At 36.6% G+C, this 20,638-nt stretch overlaps 1 protein-coding gene across 5 annotated transcripts in view; it reads right to left on the reverse strand.

Annotated features, from left to right (window-relative positions):
- Window positions 1-20,638, reverse strand: part of XRCC4 (X-ray repair cross complementing 4) — a 262,034-nt gene that overhangs the window by 141,361 nt on the left and 100,035 nt on the right. For all 5 annotated transcript variants that reach the window (XM_012537378.3, XM_033409083.2, XM_033409084.2 and 2 more), the window contains one exon: window positions 4,758-4,924. In XM_012537378.3, coding sequence (XP_012392832.1) covers window positions 4,758-4,924 — 167 coding nt within the window. The remainder of the gene's footprint in view (window positions 1-4,757; window positions 4,925-20,638) is intronic.

Genomic DNA, 20,638 nt, shown 5'->3' on the forward strand with positions numbered 1-20,638 from the left:
GTAACCAATTAGTAACTTATCTGATTTAAAGGCATATTTAATTTCTATATAAATCACTTCAAAAATTCTTTTGAAAGATTATGTGTACTTATCAACTATCAAGCAAATTTCCAAACCTTTATTAAAATTAACATTTGGTATAACTCATGAATTAAAAATAGATATCAAAATGAAATATATCTTTTTTGTCTAAAGAATATTATTAATCTAAATAGATAGTGTCACGGCTACATTGTCAAAGGTAACAACATTTCTGTGATAGGAAAGCAAACTCAGTAGAATGCATGGCATTCTGTGAGTTAACCTTGCTTGGTTTTAGCAAAGCTTTAGGATTTTGTTACAACCAAACCTCTAATCATTAAACTGAATAACACTTCCTAGACAAAGCTGCGGAGTGGGGGTTGGCTAGGAAATAGTATTATTGTGAATAGTTTCAGGATATGAATTTACTCTTGATTATTAATGATTAACAAATTCAGAGAACTCTTTTTATTTAATATTCAGTAACTAACAGGTACATACCATCCTCCCATCACATTTGTAATGCCATTCCTCCCTTACAGCATTATGATGTTACTATGCCTTCCATATTATTGATACTTGCCTCCTGCCAACTCTCCACATCAAGAACTGAACAGGTATTAGTAAGTGAGACATACGGGATTCATTGCTAAGTTTAGCAATACTAAAGGAGAACTCACATACAACCAGATCAGACCACAGCTAGCCCAAGGATCATCTCTAAAGCAAAGCTCAAACCTGATGAAACCATAAATAACATCAAACAGGAAAGGCCTAATGATGCTTTATCCTTTTAACAGTGACTGGGACAACAGAACAATAAAGTTTAATTAGCAGCCTAGGACTGAGGTATCTAGGAACTCAGACCAAATGATAGTACTTAAAAAAAAAAAAAAAAACTAAACTAAAAGAGTAAAAACTAAATATGGAAAACACTGAATATTCAAATAAAATATTTCTGGATGGGAAAACAAAGAATTTAAGAATAAATGTCAAAAAAAAACAACAAAAATGAGAGCAGAAATAAGGTAATTTCATGGAGAAATAACATCCAAAATAAAAGAGTAAATGATAACCCAAAATAAAACAGATATGTAAATGTGAACATGTGGTACTTAGAAACAGTGCAGTAATCCTTGTATTTACAGCTCTGATCAAATTTATATCCAGGTCAGGGTTGTGCAGCAAAAGAAAATCTACACAGAGTTCAGAGGACAAAGAATGCTAAAAAGAAATGGAAAAGCAAGCAGTGGTAAAGAGATTTAATAAGCCTCTAAGTGCTGAAGAAGATGGTAAACAGCTGTTCCTCATCCTTTCTGATGACAGAACAAGAGGAAATGGCCTTCAGTACACCATGAAGGACTCAGATTACCAATAGATGGAAGGAAGAATTTTCTGCCTGTGACTGTTCTTAAACAATGTAATGGGCTACCAACAGGAGTTGAAGATATCTCTTGAGGTCTTTAAAAATTGGACTAAATTCATCTGGCTATAATGTGATCCTAGCTTGAAGGCAGAGAGATGAAGTAGAAGAGCTTTCAAGGTCTCTTCTATTCTAATGATTCCATGAGTGTCAACCCAATTCAAAATGCTGAAAACTGCCTTCAGTTATAGGTTTAATAACTATAACTCAGAGTAAAGCTAGAGAATTTCTAACTTGATGTCTGAGTGCAAACAAAAGACCTATTCAGTAACGTGGAACTTGAGAGTTGTTATTTGAAACTAAATAGGAAAAACCAGTGAAATAAATATAGCTAATGACCTAAGGATTTACATACAATATTTCTAATGTCTTCTCCTTTATCTAAACTATACAGAATTAAATTAATCCAGTAATGTCACTTGTTTAAAATGGAGCTAAGACTGCAATTATTAAATAGCAAATAAAAGAATAACAGCAAATATATATGTTAAAAGTCTACACGTTAAAGCTCATTCTTTTTACTCTTACTGTAATTCCTCACTCCTTACTCAAACCTTATTTATTCTCCACTGTCATCCCAAATGGAAACAGCTTTAGATTTGGCTCTGATTATAATAATGATACATATTTAAATACAAAAATACATGCAAAAAATACTCCCAAGAAGTAAAGGAAAATTTAATTCACAATTCCAGACACACACTATTATCATTTAATTTTCTCTTTCTAGATACTCTCTATCTGAAGACATATTTTACCAAAAAAAATGAGATACTCTTCATATTTTTGGAAGTTCACATTTTGCCTCAACACATCATAAACATTTTCCATGGTATAAGCATCATGTATATGATTGCTTTTTGCTCATATAATATCCTAGTGTGTATTAAATATATTTCAGACCTATCTACCATAGCTTCTAAGGGAATTCTCAGCACCTATTTTGTGACCCACACCCCCACTCTCCCAGGCACACATAGTCTTGAAAAACGATAAGGAAGAAATGATTGGATCATGAATGGACACTGATATAAGACTAATCAGAAGCAGCACAGAAACTGAACTGTGACCAGGCCTAATGAGAAGACCTCAACTCTACTATCTATGTGGTCAGTTACCTAACTCAGTATGTTTGTATCCTATTTCTAATCTCTCTAAAGACTCTTGATCAGTACTACTGCCTTACGGAAGCAGGAGCTGTAAATCCTTTGCTCATTTCCCAGTGTACTAAGGCTCTGGAGAGGGAACACTTCAGGAAATACTGCTTGACCATGACCAAGGTGTATTTACAGCTCTTTAAAATGGCCACTTTCTGTGTGATAGGAAAGAAAACCAAATTTGGAAAATAGATAAATCTACTAATCCAACATCTAGAATACAACCAAGAGCCTAGAATTCTCTGGAGTGGACTTTGTTTCCTCTGTTTGAAGGGCCACTCCAAGGGCACACATCTTCAATTCCTGAAGAAGATATGTGATCCAGTATTTACAAAAAAAAAAAGAATAGCTAGAGCATAATAAGACTGGTGATAAGCTACATGGCTATGCTTTTGATCAAATAGGTAACTTTTTGCCACAATAACACAAAAGAATTTTCTGGGTAATTCCGAAACAGCAAATCAAGCATCCGTGGGGCACATATTATATATACCCTCATACGCTGTTTTACAGCACAAGGTATATTTGTCTCCACTGTCGCATCTGTGTTCCCTGCTGCTTTCCATCCTATGGCAGTGGTGTTGAATACTGATGAGGTAATACCTCTTTCAACCTCTTGCAGACATTTTAAAGCAATTTGCTCAAGTACCAAGTACCCAGTCTGCATTTTTGTGGGCAATTTGTGAATCAAATTTCCGATCATCCTGAGGGTATTTTGAGTTTTTAATATAATGGCTTATCACGACCAGGGTATGTCTCATTTCATTTGATTTATTTTGTATATAAAATAGAAAAACACACTCAAACTACTGATATGAGCCCCGAAACATGCTTTCTAGAACAAATATTTGGTATTAATTCATAAGAACATGAATTTTAAAGAGAAAGAGAAACGTTAAATTATTTTTCTGTATGGTTTCCTAACATTTATATAATTTTGATTTGGTCTAATTACTTTATATAATTGGAGATAAAAATTAATTCAGAACTAAAAGAAAACAAGATATTTTATTAATATAATAAATGAGAGCCAAATAGAACCAAGTTTTAGGTGATAGGTGTTAAGTTGATGCCTTGCACTAATTAATAAATATAAGTAAATGTATAGAAACAATATCCTCTAGTCAACCTCATTTTCACATACATATATGGACGATGAAAAAACCCTTCACGTTTTTCATGCACTCCCCCATATACTTACTAATGTCCATAAAGAACAATCTTAGTGAGTGCCCTAAAAAGATTCTAAATTGGATAAATGTTCTTATGTTTTAGAGCAACTGGTTTGAATGAAAGATAAAAAATCTACTTTACATACTGGATGTAATAATAATAATTATTATTTTATATATTCTACAAAATTATTTCAAATGCTGCAATGTATATATATACAAATGCATGCATATTATATTAATATATCTTTATAGAGATACAAATATTCACAACATATATTTTATTTCCTTCAAACATCTTTTACATAATAGAGTAATACAGGCTACACACTGGACCAGCCTAGGTTATGATATAGTTGAGAAAAATGCATAATTGAGAAGATAGGTCACTTTCTTCTTCATCGTTTAAAAGATAAGGAGCAAAATCAGGAAAATAAAGGCTTTTCAATGTCTTATCCAGTAGTAACAATTACTTCTTTTTAAAATGCTGATAGTATGAATTTTCAATCAATCAGCAAAAATAAGTCTTTATTAGGAACCAAAACACAAACTTCACCTGAAATAGATGCCATTCATAAAAAGATTCCAAATAAGGAATCAACTATGCTTATTTATATTTCATGTCTTTTTTATTCATTATTAATCTTATAATTTGAAGTCAATTAATCCTTATAGACATCAACTTCCTAAACTTTGATTAATATTAATGAGTTCTGATTCTCATTGTCCAATTACTCCTTATTGTTATTAGTTTGCCGGGGCCACCAAATACTAAGGACCTAAAAGTGTTAATGTACTCATATAATGTATAATAATGACCAATAATTTAGTTTAATCACATTAAGTAAAGGTACAATTAATGACAGATTTCATTTTAAATATATGCTAGTCTACATATATTATAAATGTATAAATCATTAACTTATAGCTACAATGATATAAAGAGCTTAGTGTTTTTATGATATAAGCACATTATGCACACACCGTCCTTGGACATCATTCCAGTCTCTCAGAAGCCTTTCATTTTCTTTCTGTAGGTGCTCATTTTTGGCTTGGTTTTCTGCAATGGTGTCCAGGCAACGACAAATAAGTTCTCTAATGACCTCAGCTGGGTTTGCAACCTTCTCTAGGTTGAAGGAACCAAGTCTGAACTAGGATGAAAGGAAAACATGATTAGCTTTGGGGGAGAATATCAAGATTGAGTGGCCCAGTTTTAAATACACATATTTTCTTCTGAGGGGAAAAAAGTTTAAGATTTAAATATAGCTCACTTACCAGATATAAATACAATGAACAAAATTACTGGGCAACTTCCTACTTTCTTACTAAAGCTTATCAGATAAATCAACATATAACCTAAGAATAATTCTTTTTAAGTGGTAAGTCATTCTCCCACCTCCTAGCAGAAAAGAAAACAACATAAATACCATATAAGCATACTACCATCTGTTTGCTACTACCTAATTTAAGTCACTATGCTCAGAATAAGGAAAGAAATTATACATGAAGACTCTTTTTTTTTTTTTTGGCCATGTGGCATGCATGCAGGATCTTAGTTCCCTGACCAGGGATCAAACCCGTGCCCCCTGCAGTGGAAGCGCAGAGTCTTAACCACTGGACTGCCAGGGAAGTCCCTACATGAAGATTCTTAACTCTGGTTTCTGTTAGTACTGACAGTAAAATCAAATAACTGACAGAAGCTACCTGTGAAGAAAGAGAAAAATTTTTGTAATACCTAAGAAAAATATAGGGTTTTAAAAAACAGATAAAGGAGTAATGACTGTTACCAGGTTTATCAAAAACCAACAATTTATTACTATAAATTATAAATAATAATGTCACATGTCAAACTTGAGTACTTTTGCATAAAGGTAAGACATAAAAATATCTTAATTCCTCTGTTAGAGGGCACTACAAAATAAAACCGTGTAATAAAATTTTATTATAGTTAAGGAATTCTGAAAGGAACACAGGCTCTCCTCATTTGGTAGATAAAGATACTGAAACACAATGATTTACTAATAACTATAATATCCTTATTATTAAAATTAGAATTATTGTAACTAACATAAGCTTTTAAATGACAATTATAATTATATAGCCACCATACCTTACAATTGAAGTATAACTCAAGCATAGCACAAATACAAATTAATCTAATCATCACCAAAATGGAACTATTATATCCATTTTATAGATTAGTAAAGTGAGGTTCAGAGTAGTTATCTAATATACTGAAGGAATAAAATCAAGATCCTACTATACTATCCTGTTACACTGTTTCCTGACATAAATGAGTATGGTAAACAAACAAGTAAGAGGAAGAATTAGGTTCAGAACCTACACATAATTCTGAAGAGAGATTTTAAAGACATTAAGTAGGTGGCAAAATTGAGGGTACAGAAGGGTTTTTTTGGTTTTGTGTTGTTGTTTGTCTCCTGGATCAGTAATTTCTATTATGGCATTCACTAATAGGAATATTTCTAAAGTGTCTTGCCTGTAAAGGAGTATTTCTATAAATATGTTACATACAGATTGAGAAATATTTAATAGTGATTGATAATTCTGAGACAAATCACTGTTAGTCGATTTACAAATAAAACTAAAAGTCACTACAGTAAAAATCCAATGTTTGCAATCTGAGTGGCAATTTATAAAACATTTCCATTAATTCCTATAATTTAGAATCATTTAGTTGTTTAACCCCACAGAGTAAACTTTTCTGGATGAATTATGTTTACCAATTTATTTTAAATTTTCAGATCGAAAACACAGGTAGATATTTTACTTAATATTTTAGAAACCCTGTGAAAATACCTAAACACTGACAATTCCTAGGTGTTGAAAAACATTTATATATACTTGCTTAAAATGTAAAGGAAAACAAAGGATATTTATATTCTTGTATTATAGGCACACTTTAGAGGACTGAATAGTACTGGTTTAGTCACAAAGAAATTGAGTATGTATTTGTGTATTTTTTTTTTTTGAAATCCGAGGAGGTCACAATGTCTTCTTAATCCTTTAATTTGTTTTATCTGTTTTATCTCACCTCTTTCTCTTTCTTAACAAAAGAATGGGAATCAGATTAAGAAAAATTGTCCTTTATTTCAATATTTCAATGAGTACATCCAGTTGTGTAGATAGATATATAAAACCTAAATTAGAGCTTAATTCTAATTTTAATAGTAAAATTATTATTTTAAAATAGTATAATTATTATTATTAAACCTTTACCCAAAAAAGACTTGGAAAAATTCTAAGAATTTTGAAATTATTTCAGACTATTTGTCACATCTGATTTATTTCTCTTATACTTAGAATCAAATGGCCAAAAACATTTGCATATAAGTGCATATAATGAGTCCATTTAACAAGTATATAAGTTTAAATAGGAAAGTTTTATCTATGTAAAGAATATATAAATTGAAAGTAAATTTGAGCACTAACCTTTTAAAGCTCCTCTTATGCAAACAAACATACAAAAATTAAGATTAGCTGTAGAATATTACTTCTTTGAGTCCATGCAGAAGAAAAATTAAGCTTATTTTATTTTTAGACAATAGATTACATTATCAGTAAAACATAAACCCACACTGTGATTTTGTATTCTCGCATTATCACAATTGTCAGGAAGCTTTGACTAAGATGGACATTTTTAGAAAGAAAAGAGTTTTTCATCACTTGGAAGTTTCAAAAATGCCAAATGGATAATGATCCATTATCCATTTCAAAGTGTGATATTCAGGATCACACGCTGATCCTGAATACAGTAATCAGTAAAATACAAATGCACAGATAAACACAAGTCTAGCCTCCTAACATTCTATTTTAGATGGCAAAAGAAAAAGGGAACAATTTTAAATCACTAATAACAAGAAACTTTTTTTTCAAAATATCATTCAAATCCTTACATCCGGACTTCCGGGAAGATGGCGGAAGAGTAAGACGCGGAGATCACCTTCCTCTCCACAGATACACCAGAAATACATCTACGCGTGGAACAACTCCTACGGAGCACCTACTGAACGCTGGCAAAAGACCTCAGACCTCCCAAAAGGCAAGGAACCCCCCACGTACCTGGTTAGGGCAAAAGAAAAAACTAAACAGAGACAAAAGGATAGGGACGGGTCCTGCACCAGCAGGAGAGAGCTGTGAAGGAGGAAAAGTGTCCACACACTAGGAAGCCCCTTCGCGGGTGGACACTTCGGGAGGCGGAGTGGGGGAGCTTGGGAGCCGCGGAGGAGAGCACAGCAACAGGGGTGCGGAGGGCAAAGCGGACAGATTCCAGCGCAGAGGATCGGGCCGACCGGCACTCACCAGCCGAGAGGCTTGTCTGCTCGCCCGCTAGGGCGGGCGGGACTGGGAGCTGAGGCTCCGGCTTTTGTCGGAGCGCCGGGAGGGGACTGGGGTTGGCGGCGTGAACACAGCCTGCAGGGCGTTGGTGCGCCGCGGCTGGCCGGGAGAGAGTCCGGGGAGGGGTCTGGACCTGCCGAAGAGGCAAGAGACTTTTACGTCCCTCTTTGTTACCTGGTGCACGAGGAGAGGGGATTAAGAACGCTGCTTGAGAGAGCTCCAGGGACGGGCGCGAGCCGCGGCTAAGAGTGCGGAGCCCAGAGACGGACATGGGACGCTAAGGCCGCTGCTGCCGCCGCCAGGAGGCCTATGTGCGAACACAGGTCACTAGCCACACGCCCTTCCAGGGAGCCTGTGCAGCCCGCCACTGCCAGGGTCCCGGGATCCAGGGACGGCTCCCCCGGGAGAACGCACGGCGCGCCTCAGGCTGCAACGTCACGCCGGCCTCTGCCGCTGCAGGCCCACCCCGCACTCCGTGACCCTCCCTACCTCCCGGCCTGGATGAGCCAGAGCCTCCGAATCAGCGGCTCCTTTAACCCCGTCCTGTCTGAGCAAAGAACAGACGCCCTCCGGCGACCTACACGCACAGGCGGGGCCAAATCCAAAGCTGAGCCCCTGGGAACTGTGAGAACAAAGAAGAGAAAGGGAAATCTCTCCCAGCAGCCTCAGAAGCAGCGGATTAAAGCTCCACAATCAACTTGATATACCCTGCATCTGTGGAATACCTGAATAGACAACGAATCATCCCAAATTAAGGAGCCCTGTGGATGAAAGGCTCTTGGTGCTGCAGCCAGGAGTCAGTGCTGTGCCTCTGAGGTGGGAGAGCCAACTTCAGGACACTGGTCCACAAGAGGCCTCCCAGCTGCACATAATATCAAACGGCAAAAATCTCCGAGAGATCTCCATCTCAACGCCAGCACCCAGCTTCACTCAACGACCAGCAAGCTACAGTGCTGGACATCCTATGCCAAACAATTAGCAAGACAGGAACACAACCCCACCCATTAGCAGAGAGGCTGCCCAAAATCATAATAAGTCTACAGACACCCCAAAACACACCACCAGACGTGGACCTGCCCACCAGAAAGACAAGATCCAGCCTCATCCACCAGAACACAGGCACTAGTACCCTCCACCAGGAAGCCTACACAACCCACTGAACCAACCTTAGCCACTGGGGACAGACACAAAAAACAACAGGAACTACGAACCTTCAGCCTGCAAAAAAGGAGACCCCAAACACAGTAAGATAAGCAAAATGAAAAGACAGAAAAACACACAGCAGATGAAGGAGCAAGATAAAAACCCACCAGACCTAACAAATGAAGAGGAAATAGGCAGTCTACCTGAAAAAGAATTCAGAATAATGATAGTAAGGTTGATCCGAAATCTTGGAGATAGAATGGACAATAGAATGGACAAATTGCAAGAATCAGTTAACAAGGACCTAGAAGAACTAAAGATGAAACAAGCAATGATGAACAACACAATAAATGAAATTAAAAGTACTCTAGATGGGATCAATAGCAGAATAACTGAGGCAGAAGAACGGATAAGTGACCTGGAAGATAAAATAGTGGAAATAACTACTGCAGAGCAGAATAAAGAAAAAAGAATGAAAAGAACTGAGGACAGTCTCAGAGACCTCTGGGACAACATTAAACGCACCAACATTCGAATTATAGGGGTTCCAGAAGAAGAAGAGAAAAAGAAAGGGACTGAGAAAATATCTGAAGAGATTATAGTTGAAAACTTCCCTAATATGGGAAAGGAAATAGTTAATGAAGTCCAGGAAGCACACAGAGTCCCATACAGGATAAATCCAAGGAGAAATACGCCAAGACACATATTAATCAAACTGTCAAAAATTAAATACAAAGAAAACATATTAAAAGCAGCAAGGGAAAAACAACAAATAACACACAAGGGAATCCCCATAAGGTTAACAGCTGATCTTTCAGCAGAAACTCTGCAAGCCAGAAGGGAGTGGCAGGACATATTGAAAGTGTTGAAGGAGAAAAACCTGCAACCAAGATTACTCTACCCAGCAAGGATCTCATTCAGATTTGATGGAGAAATTAAAACCTTTACAGACAAGCAAAAGCTGAGAGAGTTCAGCACCACCAAACCAGCTCTACAACAACTGCTAAAGGAACTTCTCTAGGCAAGAAACACAAAAGAAGGAAAGGACCTACAATAACGAACCCAAAACAATTAAGAAAATGGGAATAGGAACACACATATCGATAATTACCTTAAATGTAAATGGACTAAATGCTCCCACCAAAAGACACAGATTGGCTGAATGGATACAAATCCTTACATCCAAAATTCCAAAGGAGAATTCTTAAATTTCTTCTTGGCTATTTAGTATAGAATAAACTTAAAATGTCATTTCTTCTTAAGAGTAGGCAAGTATTTTTCAGTTTCTATTTTTTCTAATTATATTCACTAGTTTGGGGTCCTTTAACCGGCGTGAACATCTGTTATTCCAAACAATAAAAATAATCAAGAAGTATTTAAAACTCAATCCAAGAAAAATATTTAACTTGAGATATTCTGCTTATTTTGTAGAAAAATTCTGGAATGTATGAGAGAGTGAGTCTGCTGGACCATCCTGTCTGTATACACATGGTTCAGAGCCAAGGCAGGAAGCACCCTTCCACTCTCACTACCTCTGTTCCAGCCTGTCTACCTCATAGATGCAAGGGACCACACGCCCATGTGAACTGGACTTAGAGAAGGGCCTCAAATCAGGCCTAATGAATTGAGAAGCATGAAATATTTCTGTGCTCTAACTCTATATTCAGCCCATCTTTATACCATCCCTCAAATGAAGTGGCAACTTTAGAAAAGTATTGTTTTTAAAACTAGCAAATTCCAACAAAAGTTACACTGTATGTTTTTGTCAATTTAAAAATCTTTTGCTTTAGTTTTTTGTTGGACATGTAAGGCTATTAACACAGATGTTCTTTATTAGTTCTGTAATTTCAAAATAATCTGCAATATGAAATCAGGACTTCAAATGGTACACCAGAGTCAGAAACCACAAATTAAAGACATTTTGAAAGTATATCTCTTCTTTAGAGACATGGGCAAAAATAAATTTCTCTTTTGTAGTTAGTTCTCAAGATCGTATGGAGAATTCAGTGTACACAAACCTATACTAAGCATCTCATTCAGTCTATAATCTAAGATTTTAAGCTATGTTTTTATTTTTCCATGTAAAAAAAAGTTGAAAACAATTAACTTCTTAAATACTGGTAATCATAGTAGGTTGCACTAGTTGACTCTAAACTGTCATTATTTTAGCTAGCAAAACAGATAGCATCTTTGATCTGATCTGCATTAAAAATTCTCAATTTCAGAAAACTTATCCATTTTCTTTAGCCAGGCTTTTATTCTGGATACCTATCTGTCAATTCTTTAAATCCAAGATTAAATGCCACACCCCCTTACTCATCACTTCAAAGTCCAGAACAAATTCTCTTAAAACTACTTTAGCCTACATTGGCTTCTCTGTTCTTGATACTTCAGAGTTTGTCTCACACAATTTTTCACTCAGTTTCATCCTCCCTATATTTTTCTCTTGTTTCAGCAATGCAGTCTTTTCCTTTAAATTTCTAGCTCTTTGAGGTCAGAGACCCTATCTTATGTCTTCCTTAGTCTCCACAGTGTCTTATACAGTTCTAGACATATATTAAGTGCTCAATAAAGACTTGAATTTTTTAAAATTGCAATGATCCTTATTAATAAGAGAATACAATTATAATGTGGCAGGGTAAAGGAAATAATTGGGACAGTGATTCTCTGAATACAAATTAAGAAATATTTTAATCTGTTTAAGGATGTAACCATTTTATTTTATTGAATAGTATAATTTCAACCAAAAGGGCATGGTTTAAATATTGCATAATAGCTCTCAATACTGTGATAATACATAAGTTTAATAAAACCTAAAAAGATACTTTTTTTTTAAAGAATGTATAAAGTTATATATGTACTCAGTTATCAGGTTCTTTGGAGTGGCCAAACAGATAAAAGAGAATATATAGTATTGGTAAAATACACTAAATAAACACTAATTCCAGGGGAATTGTTTATGGCCATTCCACATGTTTCTGGGGATAGGAGGATTATCAAGGTGTGAGTTGATACTCTGCTTAGAATATATCAACTAACGAGCTGCATTTTGATACGTTATCAAAGTAGTCTAAATAACCTTACAAAATTAATATTTGTTACTGTCCTGGGAACCAAGATGTAAAGGTAAAGGAAAAGGAGGAATAAAGATATCTTGATGTGATTCCTAGGCAATAATGGTCACACAGGAACTCCGTTCTTTTCAGTATGTGTTTTTAAATTTATTAGTATTAAAAAAAAGTTTAGCTGTGCCTAGATATGTATACACTAAAAAAGTAAAGCCTATTCATTATAGTGTGTAATACAGGATATTTTGTCTATTGTAGACAAATACATAGTTGTAAATATACCATTGTTGTAATACATAGTTGTAAAATTCTAGTAATAAAGGAAATCAGTCAAGTTATGTAGTAAAAAAGAAAGTAAACTGTATTACTTTGGCCTAGTTATGTTAATCATCAACTGTAAGTATTCTGAATCAACTATTTCTTACTAAGGTCTTAGTATCATGAACTCTTTGGTTTTGTGACCTGCTGAAATGTTATTTTAGATTTAAATAAAAAATATTACAAATGAATCTTCTAAAACAGTGACATACCTAGGTTGATAACTGGTCACATTTAACTTCCAAGGTAGCTAGAACTGAGAAAAGAATACTGATAAGGACTTTCTAAGCAGATAAGAGAGCTTTATTGTGAGGCTATTAATCTCACCTTTCCAACTATTTTCTTGACCAAATTTCTTAAAGCTTATTTAAAAATGTTTAAATATCTCAAGATGATTATATGATCAAACAAGGCTCTGCATATGCAGAGTTGTAGATCTGTAGATCCTATAGGTTCTTACAATTAAAATGCAATCTTCTAAAAGTGAAAATACACTGAGCTCTAATTATAGGGCTAAAAATTATTAGATTTTAAGGACATGCTATATGCTTTAATATATTAAGTACCATCTAAGAATTATTTGGTATTCATAATTGCAAAATTCATTGGTGGGAGTCAGAGAATCCTTGAGAATGAAACGCCCAAAGGTCCATGTGATAAGACTATCTCAGAAGTTACTTTTACTTTGAATGACTGTAAATGTTCTCCATTATGTCTTGAAATAGAGATGATGAGCCTTTTGGTTCATGGAAAATATAGTAAAAACTAGAAGACTTATCTGGTCTAATTAGGAGTTATAATTAACAATGAAAATTTTTACTATACATGGATTTAGAATCAACTAAAAGGCTTTTCCCACAGTTAACTGAATTGGGGGTAGTGGGGTAGGTAGAAGGCAGGGGTTGCCTATTATTTGCCTGTTACTTTAATTTTGATATTAGAAAAAGAAATATTGCCTTGGATTTCCTGACACTCTACTAGATCTCATAATACTCATCTAATCATATCTTCATAGTATGCTTCTCTGTCTTCCACTTACAGCCTAAATGGTAATATTTCTTGGAATGGTCCCTTGACCTACTTCTCTTTTTTCTCTGTAGAGTTTTAGGGTTATCCACAATCACAGCTTCCATTACAGATAAGCTGAAAACTGCCAAATGTGTATCTACAGGTGGTACCTCTCCTAAAGTCCAGACTTCTATAAACATTTAACACATTTTTGGAGTGATGTCACCAGTATGTCCTATACAGACCTGAAACTTCAAATGCTAAGACAGAATTCATTGTCCATCCCTCTCACTACTAAACTAACTCCTCTCTGTACTTTCCATTAGACATTCATTCAGTTACACTTGGGTAGTCTAGTGGGTGAACATGGACAATTATCATAGCATTACAATATTAACTTTTTTTTCTCATACTAGTCTGAAAGCTGCAAAGGGATAGGGGCTACATATTACTCAAATTAGTATTCCCATTCTTACATGGTTAAACATAGAATGTATTCATTTATCAGACTTTCTGAGTATGTACTATATGTTAAGCATTGGAGATACTGTTGTGAACAAGAAAATGTGTACACTCTCTTGGACCTTATATCTTAGTAGAGGAGGTTGATGATGCCAAATGATCAAATAATAATTTCACACAGTTGTAAATTCAATGAAGAAAATAAAATGAGTCATAAGATAGCTATTAGAGGGCAGAGTATGCTTAGATATAGTGGTCAGGGAACAAGTCCTTGCAAAAACTGAGGTAGAGAACAGAGATGAGATTGGAAAGGTAGACAGGAGAGTAGATCATATAGGATTTTGTAGGCCACAGTAACAAGTTCAGAACTTACTCTAACAAAAAGCCATCAGAAGATTACAGGCAGGAAAACAAGTGTTTACAGAGTACTCAGCATTTCCTCTAAGATTGCCCCCAATTATCCCAACCTCCTGGTACTCAGGCCCCATGTAATTCCCTCTCCTTGAGTGTGGGCAGGTCTCTGACTTGCTTCTAACCAAGAGAATATGGCAAAAGTGGCACATATCAGAATTTCAGACAAACTAAAAACAAACAAAGAAGCATAAAAAATATACTAGGAATCTGGTTTGGAATTACACTCATTTTCAAGTTATTTTATAAGGAGTTAACTTATTTCCAACATGAATTACAGTGTAATTTCTCCATTCAGGACCACTGGATTTCTTTATATAATCAAGAGGTTTTTTTATATCCTTTGGTTAAGTTTCTCATTGTTAATTTTTTGTTTCTGTTTTCATTTTTAAAAAAATTTTATTGAAGTATAGTTGATTTACAATGTCATATTAGTTCCAGATGTATAACATAGTGATTTGATATTTTTACAGATTATACTCCACTTAAAGTTATTATAAAATATTGACTGTATTCCCTGTGCTGTACATTATATCCTTGTATCTTATTTATTTTATACCTAGTAGTTTGTATCTCTTAATCCCATCTCCTATCTTGCTCCTTCCCTCAATCCCTCTCTCCACTGGCAACCACTAGTTTGTTATCTGTATCTGTGAGTCTGTTTCTGTTTTGTTACATTCATTCATCTGTTTTATTTCTTAAATTCCACATTTAAGTGAACACATTTGGTATTTGTTTTTCTCTGTCTGATTTACTTCACTAAGCATAACATCCTCCAAGTCCATCCATGGTGTTGCAAATGGCAAAAATTCACTCTTTTTATGGCTGACTAATATTCCTGTGTGTATGTGTGTGTGTGTGTGTGTGTGTGTGTACCATATCTCCTTTACCCATTCATCTCTTGATGGAAACTTAAATTGCTTCCATATCCTGGTTATTGTAAATAATGCTGCTGTGAACACTGGGGTGCATATATCTTTTCAAATTAGTGTTTTCGTTTTCTTTGGATATACATCCAAGAGTAGAATTGCTGAATCAGATGGTAGGTCCATTTTTAGTTTATTGAGGAATGTATATACTCTTATATCCATAGTAGCTGTACCAATTGCTTATTTTTAAATCAAACTCCCTACACTGTAGCTGATAAGACTCCCAAATGATGTGTAGGTAGAAATATGAATGTAACTGCCTACTTAGTAGTCTTATTTTTTGTTATTTTGAATTCCTTGGTCATACCAAAAGGATTATATGGTATTTGGGAAAGTTAGCAATCTCTATTTTAGAATCCCAATACTGACATTTATTTGAAAGTGGGTCGTGAACAAGCAATTATAACCACTGTATTCAAAATAATGACTTATCCTATAAGACATTCATGAACACAATCTAAGGGCTGGGCATGAAGGATTTTAAAAATAAGCCACAACAGAAATAATACCAAACGGCACAAAAAACTCCACTCTCGAGTCAGTTTGAAATTGACTTGTCTTCTAAAAACGGTTGATTACTTTAACACAGTAGCATTCCAGAGTGGCTATGACAGAGAAAAATCTCACTGGGGCTGGGATCACTGTGTGCTGTTGCTTAGCTCCTAAGGCCTCATAGAAACAATAAGCAAGCCAACACTGGGGAAAAAAACACTTACAATATGATAAAATATCTACTATGAGAAACTTAGGAAATATATCTTAATAGGACATAGTACAAAATATCATGGACTATTTATTTCTGAATTTAAACCAGTTTACACTGTTTAGTAACAACTGCTTAGGTCTCTCTAACATTCTCTAGGAAAATTAAACGAAAACAACAGAATCTTACATTTTTTTCTGATTATGAATCCTGGACTTTCGTAGTTAAAAATTACAGAAACTTAAAGCCAACCTCCAACCTCCCAATCCCAAAGCACTGAACTATATATGTTTGATGAAACAGCTTGACTGGTTATAAGGCATTATATTGACATTAGAAATTTTTGGAAACAAAGAAAATCATAAACACTTATTGTGTTAACTATAACTGCATTTCCTTAAAATCAGTTATCATAAACTAGTAAACTCAAAAGGGGTGATCTTTAAAAAGCCATAGAAGTACCAAGTATTTTAAAATCCTAGTTTAAATGAAATGATAAAATATAGGAATCCAGAAAAAATATGTCCATTTTTCGTTTGGTATATGAATTTCTTTCAAAAAAATTTCACAAAGTTTAATAACTGTCTTTTTAAACTATGGATTAAAAAATTCCATCTTGGCAGAATCAAGATGGCATACTAGGAGGACACGGAATTCGCGCCTCCTCACAACTAGGGCACCTACCAGGCACCAGTGGGGGACCACAGACATCTAAGGGGACGGGAAGAACTCCCAGAGTAGGTCCCCGGGTAGGACGTGGGGTGTGGGGGGAGTGAAGGGGGAGAAGAAGTGGAGGCGGGACGGGACTGGAGGCCCTGGGGGGTCGGCTGCGGGAAGGGAAGGGATCCCACACCCGAAGGGGGGAAATTGGGGAACAACTGGGAGGTCAGAGGATCAAAAGGGAGCGTGGCCAGGTTTCCCCTGCCCACTTGGACCCCCAGGAACCTGCTGAGATCCCGGGCCTGATCCTCTGCCCACCTAGGCTCCTTCCAGCCGAATGGGTCCTGAGGGAGTGGGAGGGAGGGGAAGGGGAGCAAAAGTAAAGGCCGGACCCCTAGGACTAGCACCTCTGAGGGGCGGCTGGGTTAGGGAAGGAGTTCCTACACCCAGCGGGACCCACCCACGGTTAGGGGTCCAGCGGCGACGGGGAGACCCTGGGGGAGACAGTGGGGGAGGGGTGCGGAGGAACGGAAGGGAATGGGGCCTGTGCTTTCCCTGTCCACTTAGGCAACGGGAAGCCTATTAGGCTCCCGGGCCTAATCCTCTGCCCTCGTAGCCTCCCTCCTGCCACACAGAGCCCAAGCCCCGCCCCTACACCCACCCACCCAGGGCCCTACCTCTACACTCGGAGACACCCTCCAACGCTGGGCCTAAACCCCACCCACACACCCCCACCCGGGGCCCTACCTCCAAACTCCAGAACTCGGAACTCCACACTCCAAAGGCCCTCCTTTCAACACGCCACCTCTCCCCTTCTGTGTAGGTCCTAAGCAGAGACCCCACCCCACGGTCAACCATCACCCCTCCACCCGCCTAGGTCCTTTGCCACCCAAAACCCTGCCCCTGCCTAAGTTCCACCCCCTGCCTAAACTCTGCCCCTATAGCCAAGGCTTTTTTTTTTTCTTTCTTTTTTCCTCTTTTAGATTGGGGTCATTTTACCTTATTGATTCATTGTTGTTGATTCTTTTATAAACCTTTCATTTTTCTAATTTTATTTTATTTTTATACTTTGTTAGTGATCTCTCCTTCTGGCTTGTTCTCCGCCCCCCACCCCCCACCTTATTTTTCTTTTTCCTGTTGTGGTTTTATCTTACCTTGTTGCAATTGTTTCAATTATAGTTTTACTTTTCTAATTTATTTTTTATCTTTCTAATTTTATTTTTTTTTTTTATTCTTTGATATTTTACTGATCCTTTTTTTCTTCCTTTTTTTTTTTTTTTTTACGGTGCCATGAAGCTTGTGGGATCTTGGTTCCCAGGCCACAGGTGGGGCCCAGGCTCCTGTGGTGGGAGCTCGAGTCCAAACTGCTGGACTGAGAACCTCAGACCCCAGGGAATATCAATCAGAGTGAGGCCTCCCGGAGGCCTGCATCTCAGCACGAAGAGCCAGCTCTATACAACTGTCTGCAAACTCCAGCGCTGGACGTGTCAGGCCAAACAACCAGTAAGACAGGAATACAGCGCCACCCATAAAAAAAAAGAAAGAAACGACAAAAAATTTTGTTTAGGACGAAGGAGCAAGATAAAAACCTATATGACCAAATAAATGAAGACAAAATAGGCAAACGGCCTGAAAAACAATTCAGAGTAATGATAGTAAAGATAATCCAAAATCTCAGAAACACAATATAGAAAACACAAGAAACTTTTAAGAAGGATCTAGTAGAACTAAAAAGCAAACAAGCAGTGATGAGCAACACAATTACTAAAATTAAAAATACTCTAGAAGGAATCAATAACAGAATAACTGAGCCAGAAGAACGGATAAGTGACCTGGAAGATAAAATGGTGGAAATAATTGCCAAGGAGCAGAATAAAGAAAAAAGAATGAAAAGAATTAAGGTCAGTCTCAGAGACGTCTGGGACAACATTAAATGCACCAACATTCAAATTCTAGGGGTCCCAGAACAAGAAGAGAAAAACAAAGGGTCTGAGAAAATACTTGAAGAGATTATAGTCGAAAACTCCCCTAATGTGGGAAAGGAAAGAGTCAATCAAGTCCAGGAAGCACAGAGAGTACCATACAGGATAAACCCAAACAGAAACACACCAAGACACATATTAATCAAACTATCAAAAATTAAATACAAAGGAAAAATATTAAAAGCAGCAAGGGAAAAGCAACAAATAACATACAAGGGAATCCCCATAATGTTAACAGCTGATCGTTCAGCAGAAACTCTGCAAGCCAGAAGCGACTGGCAGGACATATTAAAAGTGATGAAAGGGAAAAACCTACAACCAAGATTACTCTACCCAGCAAGCATCTCATTCAGATTTGATGGAGAAATTAAAACCTTTACAGATAAGCAAAAACTAAGAGAACTCAGCATCACCAAACCAGCTTTACAGCAAATGCTGTAAATGAAATTAGAACACTCCCTAACATCATACACAAAAATAATCTCAAAACGGATTAAAGACCTAAATGTAAGGCCAGACACAATAAAACTCTTAGAGGAAAACACAGGCAGAACACTCTATGACATAAATCACACCAAGATCCTTTTTGACCCACCTCCCAGAGAAATGGTAATAAAAAAATAAACAAATGGGACCTAATGAAACTTCAAAGCATTTCCACAGCAAAGGAAACCATAAACAAGACAAAAAGACAACCCTCAGAATGGGAGAAAATATTTGCAAATGAAGCAACCAACAGAGGATTAATCTCCAAAATATACAAGCAGCTCATGCAGCTTAATATCAAAAAAAAAAAAAACAACAATGCAATCCAAAAATGGGCAGAAGACCTAAACAGACATTTCTGCAAAGAAGATATACAGATTGCCAACAAACACACGAAAAGATGCTCAACATCACCAGTTATTAGAGAAATGCAAATCAAAACTACAATGAGGTATCACCTCACACCAGTCAGAATGGCCATCATCAGAAAATAAACAAATAAATTGTGGAAAGGGTGTGGAGTAAAGGGAACCCTCTTGCACTGTTGGTGGAAATGTAAATTGGTACAGCCACTATGGAAAACAGTATGGAGGTTCCTTAAAAAATTAAAAATATAACTACCATATGACCCAGCAATCCCACTACTGGGCATATACCCTGAGAAAACCATAACTCAAAAAGAGTCATGTACCACAATGTTCATTGCAGCACTATTTGCAATAGCCAGGACGTGGAAGCAACCTAAGTGTCCATCGACAGTTGAATGGATAAAGAAGATTTGGCATACATATACAATGGAATATTACTCAGCCATAAAAGGAAACGAAATTGAGTTATTTGTAGGGAGGTGGATGGACCTAGAGTCTGTCATACACAGTGAAGTAAGTCAGAAAGAGAAAAACAAATACCATACGCTAGCACATATATATGGAATCTAAAAAAAAAAAAAAAAAGGTTCTCATGAACCTAGGGGCAAGACAGGAATAAAGACACAGACGTAGATAATGGAGTTGAGGACACGGGGAGAGGGAAGGATAAGCTGGGACGAAGTGAGAGAGTGGCATGGACATATATACACTACCAAATGTAAAACAGATAGCCAGTGGGAAGCAGCTGCATGGTACAGGGAGATCAGCTCCGTGCTTTGCTACCACCTAGAGGGGTGGGATAAGGAGGGTGGGAGGGAGATGCAAGAGGGAGGGGATATGGGGATATATGTCTGCATATAGCTGATGCATTTTGTTATACAGCAGAAACTAACACAACATTGTAAAGCAATTATACTCCAATAAAGATGTTTAAAAAATAATAATAAAATAATTCTTCTGTCAGAATTTTC

The sequence above is a fragment of the Orcinus orca genome, chromosome 3, assembly GCF_937001465.1.
Source record: "Orcinus orca chromosome 3, mOrcOrc1.1, whole genome shotgun sequence".
In the NCBI taxonomy this organism is placed as follows: domain Eukaryota; kingdom Metazoa; phylum Chordata; class Mammalia; order Artiodactyla; family Delphinidae; genus Orcinus; species Orcinus orca.